Source organism: Zonotrichia albicollis, chromosome 9 (assembly GCF_047830755.1).
Source record: "Zonotrichia albicollis isolate bZonAlb1 chromosome 9, bZonAlb1.hap1, whole genome shotgun sequence".
NCBI classification, from domain to species: Eukaryota; Metazoa; Chordata; class Aves; order Passeriformes; family Passerellidae; genus Zonotrichia; species Zonotrichia albicollis.
Genome location: NC_133827.1, coordinates 7811223 through 7823537, shown reverse-complemented (window position 1 = coordinate 7823537; position 12315 = coordinate 7811223). Strand labels below are relative to the sequence as shown.

Below are 12315 nucleotides of genomic sequence, written 5' to 3'. Positions count from 1 at the left end.
TTTGTGTTCACTGTTTTCTCCTATGTTCAGATCTTCAGGGCTGTGCTGAGGATCCCCTCTGAGCAGGGACGGCACAAAGCCTTTTCCACCTGCCTCCCTCACCTGGCTTTTGTCTCCCTGTTTATCAGCACTGGCATATTTGCCAACCTAAAGTCCTCCTCCATCTCGTCCCCATCCCTGGATCTGGCCCTGTCAGTTCTGTACTCGTTGGTGCCTCCAGCCCTGAACCCCCTCATCTACAGCCTGAGGAACCAGGAGCTCAAGGCTGCAGTGTGGACACTGATCACTGGATGGTTTCAGAAACATTAAACTGTTGGCCAATTTCTGCAAACCACTTTTAATACAAGTTATCTTTGATAGTTCTTCTTTGTTTCCTTTTGGGGGTTGTTTTCTTTGTTTTACTTTTTAAGTACTGTCCACAAATAAACATCATTATTTATGCCATTTCTCATTTTGTTTCTTTGCACCCTCCCTGTGACAAGAGACTGTGTCAATGAGGGGCTGTGCTCTCAGTGTCTTTAAATCAACTACAGGATCTCCCAGCGGAGTTTTCTGCAGAGATGCCCTTGTGTTGCCTTCTCTGGAGCTGCAGCAGCAATGTCTGTGTGCAGAGCTGGGGCAGATCAGTGCTGGCCCAGCAGCTGTGCCCAGCAGCAGCAGCAGCACTTGGTGTTGCCAGTGCTGCTGCCGTGGCCCTGCCCTGCTGCCCTGGTGGCCCTGGTGTTGCTGCAGGGCCTGAGTGCTCTCGGGGCCGGACACAGCCCGGGGGGTGGCAGTGCCGGGGCTGCAGCAGGGACAGGCCATGGGCACTGCTGGGGCAGCGCTGACGCCTCAGGCCAGGCCCTGGGGGCTCCAGGCTCCTTGCCCAGGCTGTCTCAAGAACACACCCAGGCCAATGCTCAGCACAGAAAAGCCCCGTGAGCAGCCCCAGGCTGGCCGTGGGCAGGCTGGGGGCAAACAGCATGGCTGGGGCTCTGCAAGGGCCCTGGGGCAGACGGGAAGGAGCAGCAGAGCAGGGGCTGATCCATCCCCAGTGCGCTGCACAGCCCAGGGCAGCGTCCCAGAGCGTCCTCATGGAGCTGCCAACAACATCCCCCCTCTGCAGCCCTGGCCTGTCCCCCAGCTCACACAGGTGCCCCATCCTTGCAGGCACAGACATGGCAGCACTGGCTCAACAGCCCCTGTTTGCATTGCACAGAGCAGGGGGAGCATCCCCATGCTGTTGGTGTGGGGACATGAACCTGAGGGAGCACAAATGCCATCAGCCCCTGGGGCCAGCAAGAGCTGGGGGACACCAGGGAAACCACTCAGCTTTGTCCTGGCCTCTGCAGTCAGCCAGAAAGTTTGTTCCCATCAGCTGGGAGTTTCCTGTCCCACTGCAGATGCTGTTGCTCAGAGCCAGGGCTGCCTGGCAGCCACCGCCAAACTGCCCCAAGCATTTACTTGGCTTCACCTTTGTTTTCTTACAGTTATGTTTGCCCAATTATCCCATCATAAAAAGGCCAAACAATATTAAAAGTAGTAACAATTTTAATTAAATAGTTTAGAAAATATATAAACAAAGGATAATTTGGTTCAAATAATAGTGCATAAGCAAAAACAACCGCGGGATACGGAGTGCAGGGTTCTTGACCCTTGCCACTTCGCGTACAAGCTTGGCAATTGAAAATCATCCCTTATATGCCATGTGTCAATACCATCTCCTCCCATTTTGGGTTCGTCACTTTTCTGTCTCCGCCTTCATTACCACCTTTACCACGCATGCGCCACCACTCGATTTGGTGGTCGCACAAGTCTTTGGGGATCATCACTGATGAAGGCTCTGTAGTCTTCTACGTTGTCCTTTAATTCACCTTTGGGTTACACATGCGCACCAAGCCAGTACAATGTAAGCCTAGACTAACATATACTGCATCTACATATCAAAGCAATAAGTCCTTTATAATTAGCATTTTCTTGGACCCAACCAGTTTCTTGGTCATTTTTAGCGACTGTATCTTCAGCTTCTTTCCTGTGGTCCTTGAAAACATCTGCTTGGAAGGGGAGGGTGGGTGGAGCCCCTCCTTTTCCTCTCTTCTTTGGCATTACAACTTTTAACTATTAACTGTTTTATTATTCTCAAATATTAATTACTGTATCAATATTGATTACTGTTTCAATTTTTATCCGCACGAATCATACCTATTTATCTCAAATCCCCCATTTCTCTTTTTGATCATTATGACTCGTGCTGTATTTAAAAAGCTGTACCTTGATATCTTTTCTATTTTTCAAAATTTTGGTTTTCTCGTTGTCTCTTTCCAGCTTCAAACTTTTCTAGCATTTCTATTACTGCTTTGAGTCTTTCACACTGTCTTTCAAGTTTCGTTAGCATTTTTTGGTCTATTTAAATCTTTTTAGGTCCTTGTTCTTTAACAGGTGTTGATTTAGCTTTTAATACCATTACAGACCTTGGTTTTCCTTTTTCTGCTGATTCTGAATCTAGAGACATTTTTTTAATCTGCATCTCCTGAATCATTGAATTAATTAACCTAAAAAAACACAGAAGTCCCAGAATTGAGCATAACAACATGAACTCTAACTTTTTCCTCCAAACACTTCCAAAGAGGTTATCCCACCAATTTGTTTTAAAGATTGAATTCCACTTCTGTACCGGCACATGAGCCACTCTTTTAATTTTCTCTGCAAGTTCAGTAATAGTTTCCCCATAATTATAAATTTTTACACAGCACTTAAGTTCATTAAGTCTTCCACAAACTCCTCCTTTTTCTGCTAACAGATAGTGTAGGGCTATCCTGTTTTGATACACAAACGCCCGCATCTGTGTATATTGCCTGGCCAACATTTTTAAGGCATCAGAGGTGTGATTTGACACCACCTCCACTACTGCTTGCAGCCTTATTAATCTATTCAACAGATAAACTGGGGTCCTATATCCCTATGACCCATCCTGAGCCCATGTTGCTGGGTCATAATATGCTACAATTTGTTCTGCAGGCCATTGGTCCTCCCCCCAGTTTTGATTTCCTCCTGCTGTTGGAAAATTTAAATTAATATCTCTTTTATTCCACTGCAGGGTTTCATACAGTGGAGTTCCTAGCACATTGCTCCTAGACCTCAGTAGAACAAAGAAGGAGGGTTGTATTCTCCCCAAAGTACAGGTTCCTCCCCATTTTTGAGGTAACTCACTGTATGCTCGTTGCCCACAAATCCAATATATCCCATCTGAGGCTTTCCATTTCTTATCAGTTTTCTCCAGTTGTTCCCAATAAGACCTCAGGCTGTCGATGGATTGGTAGGGGTTAGCTCCAGGACTTTTGTACCAGCATAAATTAATCTGTTCATTCCATTCAAAATTTATTTCTTTTCTTGGTCCCCAACATCCAGCAGGGTTTTCTGGTTGCCAAGTTTTTAAACGATTATCCATATTAACCACCAGTGTGGATTTACAAGGAGTTTGCCCTACTATTTTATTAAATTTCTTTCCTTCTCGAGTTTTACAAAAAATTCCAATTACTTGATGGCATAAAATCCATCAGGTCTCTTCAATGTTCCAGAAATTTGGGTGTGGTTCCACTTTAAAAATTGCTCTGGAGCTAAGCTCTCACCTCTCCACGGCCATCTTTCAGCCATTTTTAGTCCTCCACAAATCCCACATGTGAATAATTCCAATTCTGTAGCAATCCTTTGCATCAATCCCACAAACAGATTCTTATTCAAGGCTGGCAAATCCCAATTTTTGTAATACTGTTTTAGCTGTTTATACAATTCAGCCAATTCTGTTGACTCTTTTCTCCTATTCTTTTCTCTATTTCCCTTTGTTTCTTTTTCTTGTTTTATTTTCTCTTTCAATTTTTCTTTTAGTGCCCGATTTCCCATGCCAATACTTGGATCCTTTCCATTATCATCTCTTTTAAAATAAATGCATCTTTCATATTGAGGACAAATTTGATCACCATGGGGATAAAGAGCTCGTCCATTATATCTCAAATTTTTCTCTACCCAATACATCTTTTCTTCCTTAATACAAACATCTATAACACTGCTGCGATTGTAGCAGGCAGAACTAACATACAGGTGTGTTACAAACACAGATTCCACCTTGTCCTTAATCCACACAGGTTGATTGCAATAGCCACAAATGTTGAAATTGCTGGGACTTGGTTTTTGCTCTGATTGCTTTTTCATTGCTGAAACTCTGTCCAGTGTGGCTCTCTGGCTTTGGCCAACTGCCAAGCGTACCAGAATGATCACAGTGAAAATAATCCTTAGGAAATCCACCTTTCTACCTTTCTCAAGGCCCCTTGGGTTGCAACAAAGGGTCGAGATGCCAGTCTTCTCGGTAGCAAAGGTAATATCCCGGGATCTAGTCACTGGTGCTTTTAGTTTCCTTGGTACCCATAGCCCCACAGAGTTTTCTTGTCTCCTTTTAAATGCCATTTCCCAGTTCTAGCTGGTTAAGAAGCAATAATTAAAACAAAAAGAACAGTGAAAAGATTAGGCCGGAATACCATAAACCTGTATTTTCCAAAATTTCAGGGATGTGCCAACCACAATAAGATTTTTCTAATTATTTTCTGCTTCAAGGGAGGGGAGTTCATTAAGTCACTGCCTCCGACAGGCAAACTCGCAGCACCAATATGCCCCTGTAATGTGCCTATTATGTGGTATATAAACTTCTTTTCCACAACAACTATTAATTTTGAGACACTGGTCTATAATATTGTGAATTGCTCGTTCTCTTATTTGTGCTATAGCCAATAAAGCAAGAACCAATTGATCTAAGTTCTCTATTAATCCAATTGCTGCTGGAAGGCTCCCGTCTCCCAGTCTCAAAGGTATCCCAAAAAAAATCACTAGCAAAACGTTCTATAATTAGCTGACGAAGTACATAACCATAGCAAAGCAAGCAAATTAATTGTCTCTCCTTCTCTTCTCTCTTAGTTACTTTCCACCATGAGTTAAAGCAGCGTGTGCAAACAATAAATATCTGTGGATGACACCCTAAACCATGTTTACCGCACTCCCAACATTTTTGTCTCTGCGCTCTTTTAACAACAGGTGTTTTCAATCTCAGTTTTTAAAAATGCAATTTTGTAATCAATTCTAATAATGTTGCTGGTGGGTGATCCTGGAGGAGATCTTCGATCTTTTTAGGCTGTTCCCACCAATTCAGAAAGTCTTTTTATTTTTTTTTTCCACTGCCTTCTTCTGCTTCTGAGATCAAGGGAATTGCGGTCCGCAGCCACTCCAGGATGCTTAGTTCCTTCTTAATAAATCAGGGTTAATATAAATCATGTTCTAACAATATTTCAGCTACTGTTTGAACTGTAGCCCAAGCTGCTGGAAATGCTTTAACCCACTGAGTTAATTGATCTATTATAACTAACAAATATTTTCACCGACCCACTTTAAGCAATTCTATAAAATCAACCTGGATTTTTAAAAATAGCTTGTAGGCTGTTTTGCATCTTCCAAAGGGAGGGCTTCTTAACACCTTCTTATTTACCTTTTAACATTTAAGACACCCCTGGGTAATTTATTTTCCAATTTCAAATATCCTTATACACCCATAAAATTTTAAAAAGTGATCACAAAAGGCCCTCTTTTCCCAGTGTGTCTGTCTATACAAGTTATCTAAAATCTAATGTGCCACTGGTTTTTGGCATCATAATCCTGCCATCAGGAAAAACTTCCTTTCCCTCCTTAAATGTTGCTCTTAATTTTCTTATAGCTGCCAATTCTGCTGGCGGAAGGGAAAGTGTCTCCTGATGAATTTCTATTTTTTTTTTTTTTTTCTTTATAAGGTCATGATTTTAGTATCTCCCTTTTTTTAAGGTCGCTCTTTTTGCTTCTTCATCAGCCAAATTATTTCTCTGACTCTAATATCCCTCCCTCTTTGGTGTTCCTTTACATGAACTACTGCTATTTTCTTTGAGCCTTTTAAAGCTTCAAGTATCTAAATTATCAATCCCAAAAATCAATCAATCAAGAGTGTATTAACTCTTTCCTTTAAGTGTTTATAAGTCCCCTCCTTTCCTTCCAAATTTTTCTTATGTATGTACTACACTAAAAGCATATTTGGAGTCTGTATAAATAGTCCCTTTTTGCCCTTTTAGTATTAATAGTGCACAATGTAATATATAAAATTCACAGGCTTGTGCTGACCAGGAGGGACTAAGGGGGCCAGACTCCTTCACCCTAAACTTTTCCCACTTCCCCTGAATGCCAACCCATGTCATTAATTTCTAGATTATCTTCTTCAGTTAAAGAATAAATTTTAGGTTTTCCTTCACAGGGTTTTATCTGTAAATTTAAGGCTATTATTAGATCTCTACCTAACATATTATTCTCAGCCTCAGGTATCAACAATAAATTATTTACTCCAAATTTGTCATCTGTTTCAATTTGCACTCCTTTTATTACAGGAACAGGGAAAGCCTCTCCTGTAATTCCGATTACTGAAACTTGCTCACTACTTATCTCATATCCCTGGGGTAATTTTGTCACTGTCGACCGAGAAACTCCTGTATTTACTAAAAATATGACTTCTTCACTCTGAGGACCTACTCTTAGCTTTATTATCAAGGCCTCTTCTGGGTGTAATTTGGTCCTCTTCGTTAAACAAAGCTCTTGCCCTCTCTGATTCTCCTGACAAGTTTTCTCATCTTGCTGTTTCTTTCTGCAATTTTTGCAGTTGCCCCTTTTTATGACAATAAAAACAGGTGGGTCCCGCACCCTTCAAAGTGGGGCAAAAATTTTTTAAGTGTCTTTTCTTGTAGCGGGAAAAATGCCCAGGTCTTGTGTTCCTAAAAATAGATCCTGACATCCACTGCTTGTTTTTCTCTGCAGATTTTTCTGCATTCAAAGCTGCCTGCATTTCTTGAACTGCTGCCACCAAAATTCTGGCATCTGCTTTCTGCTTTTTCTTATTTCTCTTTACAAGCACCCTTTGTGCTTCTCTCAGTAACTCTTGCAGTCCCCTGTCCTTCCAATCTTTTAATTTTTCCAGCTTTTTCCTAATGTCACTGCAAAATCCTTTCACAAACTGAATTTTTAACAGAACCTGCCCTACTGCAGTATTAATATCTATACCTGAATATAATTGCAAGTCCCTTTTTAATCTTTTTAACCATTCTGCCGGTGACTCATATTTTTTCTGATGCTCACTCAAAACTTTTCCTATATTATGTCCTTTAGGCACTGCCCTCTGAATTTCTAGATTTTCTTCCCTTCGGGATTCCCATTCATCCCAAAACTGCATTAACATCCCCAGTGGGCTGTCCTGAGGAACACTCCCCCCCTGAGAACCCCCCTCACGGTCCTCAGATACCTCAAACCACTGCGAATTTTTCACACGATCCGCAGCCCCAGGGTCAAGGAACTTACTCTTTCCCTGACCCATTTCTGGCAGCAACAAACTAAGAAATCCCCGGTACCAGGAGAGCCTTAGTTTCCCACACTCACCCCGTGGCTCAACTCCTCACTCATTACTCTGTGACACTGCCTTTTCAATCTACCTGTTCCACTCCTATGTCTCCCTCTGCAATCTACTTGTTCCACTCCTCTCTCTCCCTCTTAATCTATTAGCCCCGTCCTCTCACCATCTAATCACATACTAAATTGTCTGCTACCAATCCCTCCAAGGAAATTGAACCTATTCATTCACTCTCTCAGTCTCCCTACTGAGTCAATCCCTCCTGCCCAAGGACCTTCCCACAGGTGCCTGGACCAGGGACCCCCTCCTTGCCCCTGGGTCAAACCCTCCCGGGGTCCCCACTCATTCACTTTTCTTTCGCTTCCCTCCTTTTCCGGCCGGTCTCCTTGTGGAGAACGTGAAAACGCGGTAGTGGGAGGTCCCAATCCCTTCGGGGGTCCAGGACTGCCCAGCCCCCGTCTCAGACACTCCACACACACACACACACACACACACATACAGCCACCCCCCGACCCAAAACCCCGTGATGCTCACAGCCTCCTTTTCTCACGAGGGTCTTCGTGCACAAAGCAGTTTTCTATGGGTACTCTCTCTCCTACAAGCCGACACTCTGATGGGAGCCTCTCCTGCGCACTTCCGATAACTAATTTGCTTATGTGTTATTGTAAAAAGAACTCTCTTTTCCCAAGGGAGAGTGGTCTAGCCTTGGGACCACTTAAAAGTCTGGTGGGGAGCTCCTTCCCAGAAGCTATCCACCTCCCCGGAGTTAAAAGAGTTCCCGGGTATCGGCACCAAAATTATTATCCTTGCCCAATTATCCCATCAAAAAAAACCCAAACAATATTTAAGGTAGCAACAATTTTAATTGAATAGTTTAGAAAATATATAAAAAAGTGTCCAGGTTTAGAGCAAGTTTGGGGAAGAATCCCCCCAAAGGAGCTCCGGTGGGAAAAGCAGATCCAATCGGCCCCTCCCCCCTCAACTGGTCCGGGAGGAAAGAAAAATGCCTCCTTGGAGAAAGGTGGAAAAAACACCCCCTGTTTATTAAACAATAAGACCAAAACAGTATCAAAACAATGAGACCCCTTGCCACTCTAAAAGAGATGACAAACTGAGAAAACCCCGGGTTCAAGCAGCAGCTCACTCAGTCTCTGATCAGTCTCTCAGTGCTGGAATTGTCGCAGGCCAGGGCCGGCCCGGTGGGCCACAGCTGCAGCTGCCGGTGCTCTCCTGGGTGTTCAGTCCAGAGCAGTTCCAAGAGGTCCAAAGAAAAGGGAAAAAAAAAACAGTCCAGGGAACTTCTTTGCCTCAGCTAGCTAACACTAACTAAAAAGCAAAAGAAGAGCTCTCTGTCCCGCTGTCTGTCCGCAGACAACACAGTCAGGAGCAGGAATGTGGAGGAGTGAGTGCAGTGTCTGAAAACAAACTGCGCGCTTCTTCTCTCTCCCCCTTCACTCTCTGTAACACTCTTAAAGGTACAAAACTTATTATTATTCAACATAAACATAAACAGAATGAGACGATTGGGGATAAAAGCATCATATAGTCAACCCAGGACAATAAGGGATAATTTGGTTCAAATAATAGCGCATAAGCAAAAACAACCGCGGGGTACGGAGGGCAGGGTTCTTGACCCTTGCCACTTCACGTACAAGCTTGCCAAGTAAAAGTCACCCCTTATATGCCATGTGTCAATGCCATCTCCTCCTATTTTCGGTTCGTCACTTTTCTGTCTCCGCCTTCATTACCACATTTACCACGCATGCGCCACCACTCGGTTGGGTGGTCGCACAAGTCTTTGGGGGTCGTCACTGATGAAGGCCCTGTAGTGTTCTTCGTTGTCCTTTAATTCACCTTTGGGTTACACATGCGCACCAAGCCAGTACAATGTAAGCCAAGACTAACATATCACTGCATCTACATATCAAAGCAATAAGTCTCTTATAATTAGCATTTTCTTGGACCCAACCAGGTTCTTGGTCATTTTTAGCAACCGTATCTTCAGCTTCTTCCCTGTGGTCCTTGAGAACATCTGCCGGGAAGGGGGGGTGGGTGGAGCCCCTCCTTTCCATTTCTTCTTTGGCATTACACCTTTTAACTATTAACTGTTTTATTATTCTCAAATATTAATTAATGTATCAATATTGATTACTGTTTCAATTTTTTATCAGCACGAATCATACCTATTTATCACAATGCCAAAATTCTTTTCCAACAATGGGTGTTTTCTTGTTCTTGTCAACCCCTCCTTCATCTTGTAAATCAATTGTCTTGGTCCCTCAAAGTCTGGTTCTTCTTGATAAGGAGGCAATATTTCTTTTCTCAGAGTTTTTGTGTCTTGTTACTGTTATCTCTCCTTAAGCTATTTTGAAAAAGTATCTTACAGCACAGAGTTTCTGTAGCCTAAAACTATATTCACCACACTACTTTAAAAGCTTAGGATAGCGCTACAAAAAAGGATTAATACAACATAACTTTCCAACATAACATATAGTATTAATTTTAATATTTGCGAGAAGCCAATCATATAATATGCATTTTTCACACCTTCTCTGCTCCCTTCTTCTTCTCAAAATATATTGTAAACCTGACTAAAAAAACTAGTTAGAGCCACGGTCAGTGCCTTATTCTGAAAACTCGCAGCTGACTAAGAGGTTTAGTGCCTTACAGAGCAGGTTTGAGGCCCTGGAACTGGAGGGACAGACAAGTGATGAAGTGGGCAAAAGTCCTTCTGCAATCGAGGGGCACCTAGGGCAAGTCAGGCAACACCATGCATGGTGACCACCTCTGTTCCAAGGGAAGGCAGGGTCCTTGCAGGCCTTCCCAAAAGCATCTCAAGGGAAGGTTTCCATCTGCCCTGCCCTGTTTGCTTGACTTCAGCTGAATCTTTCTCTCTCTGAAAGACAGGAAGCTCAAGTGTGTTAGGAGAATACTGTGAGCATTGGCTGAGGTGAACGGTCAGGAATCCAGAGGCTTGTGCAACTCTCTTCCATAGAGAGTCCCTTGTATATTTCTAATAAAGCAAAGCCTAAATGGCAAGTCAGCGATTGGGGAAGTGCAGTACTGAGACAATAAAGCTGTAACATGCCTTGTTTTGCGAGGGACAATTAGACAAGAAATGTTAAAGAAGAAATACTGAGAAGATGAAGAAGAAAACTGAATTTTTCTAAGTTTTTTCTAATTTTTTTTTCTTCTCTGTGCCTTTTGAAGATTGCCTATATCCTATTTTCATTGATTTCTTTTTTCCTGTCTTGAGAATGAATTTTGCATTCTGGATATTTCAAGTCAGACATAAGAAAAGTTCCATATTGTTTGACAATTATGAAAAGGTAAGTTTAGAGGAAACATCCATTGTCTTTGATGATTGGATCAGACTCAATTTTAAATACCCTTGTATGTTCTGCTCATATGCAAAGATGCTAGATTGATCTTGGAAGGGCATTAAACCAAGAAACAAGTACTTCAAAACCTCGGGAGGTGGCTGCCATGGTGAGTTCCCGGAGGTGTCACAGCCCCAGCCCCGCTCCATGGCCGGTTTCCATGAGGTGTCACGGCCCCAGCCCCACTCCATGGCCGGTTTCCCTGAGGTGTCACAGCCCCAGCCCCGCTCCATGGCCGGTTTCCATGAGGTGTCACGGCCCCAGCCCCGCTCCATGGCCGGTTTCCATGAGGTGTCACAGCTCCAGCCCCGCTCCATGGCTGCTTTCCATGAGGTGTCACGGCCCCAGTCCCGCTCCATGGCCGGTTTCCCTGAGGTGTCACAACCCCAGTCCTGCTCCATGGCCGGTGTCCCTGAGGTGTCACGGCCCCATACCTGGTCCATGGCTGGTTTCCCTTAGGGCTGATAGTCCCAGCCCCGCTCAATGGCCAGTTTTCCTCAGGGTGGTGCCACCTCCCAGGCGAGGCGGTTTGTGTTGCACAGACCGAGCTGGATGGAGGGAGTTGGTGCAGCCAAATTGAACATGGCGTTTAATATCACCCCACTCATTCTGCCCTTTCATGGCATTTTTTGACAGAGCTGTGCTTATCGAGCTTTGACTTTCTGTGCCCAAGCTCAGCATTCCAGGCAGGCCGTCCTACACATCTGCACCATGCCCACACCATTTTGGGGACAAAGCAATGCCCCTGCCTTTCTGCCAACTGTTCGTGTCCAAGGTCTGTGTGCATGCAGGATAAAGAACTGACTTGTTTGCACAGACAACTGTGGTTTTCCGCACCTCAGCTGGCATGTGTCAGCTGCACACAGAGACCCCCACCCCGCTCTGTGTCTCAGCTCTGTCACACTGGCAGTGTTTTCCGTGTGACACTAGTGCCGCACAGTGTCACACTGATGGCGTGTGCCACACCGCCACTGTGTTGAGTGTTGCACTGTGCTGTGTGTCGTGCTGGCACCGTGTGCTTCCAGACCTTGGAGTCTAAGCTGGTGGGTGTGAAAGATGGTGACAATAGAAAGATGCCAAACGAGAGACCAGTTGTGTCCAGATTCAAAAGCCAGCTCTCTGTTATGTAACAGTGTTTTCTTCTCCTTCTTCCTGACCTGATGTCACTCTGACATGTGCACATCCCAAGACCTTGATGCATGAAGAACCTTTGGAAAACTGATTAGGGCAGCACAGCATTTTAGGAACATTTGTGGGAGCCATCACGAGCCATCTCTTTGCTGAAGACAGGTGCTGTTTTTCACCAGTGTTTGATTACAGCAGGTCTGTTGATATCCATTTTTTGTAATCTAAAAATAGCTTGTTCAGCTAGGGAGTGAGGTCGTGCTCCCTACAGGTCCAGGGAGCCTGAGGCTATGGCTTTGCTATGTTCAGAAGGCATTTCTCTGCTTAGCTTTTATCCAGCTGGACTGAGTACAACAGTACCCAAATAGAAAC

General features: G+C 44.0%; 1 protein-coding gene across 1 annotated transcript in view; it reads right to left on the bottom strand.

The window, feature by feature from the left end:
* The window catches only part of LOC141730244 (uncharacterized), a 124474-nt gene extending 113213 nt beyond the window's left edge, over window positions 1–11261 (bottom strand). Inside the window, exon 1 of the mRNA XM_074547675.1 lies at window positions 11253–11261. Coding sequence (XP_074403776.1) covers window positions 11253–11261 — 9 coding nt within the window. The remainder of the gene's footprint in view (window positions 1–11252) is intronic.
* Window positions 11262–12315: the final 1054 nt, after the last annotated feature.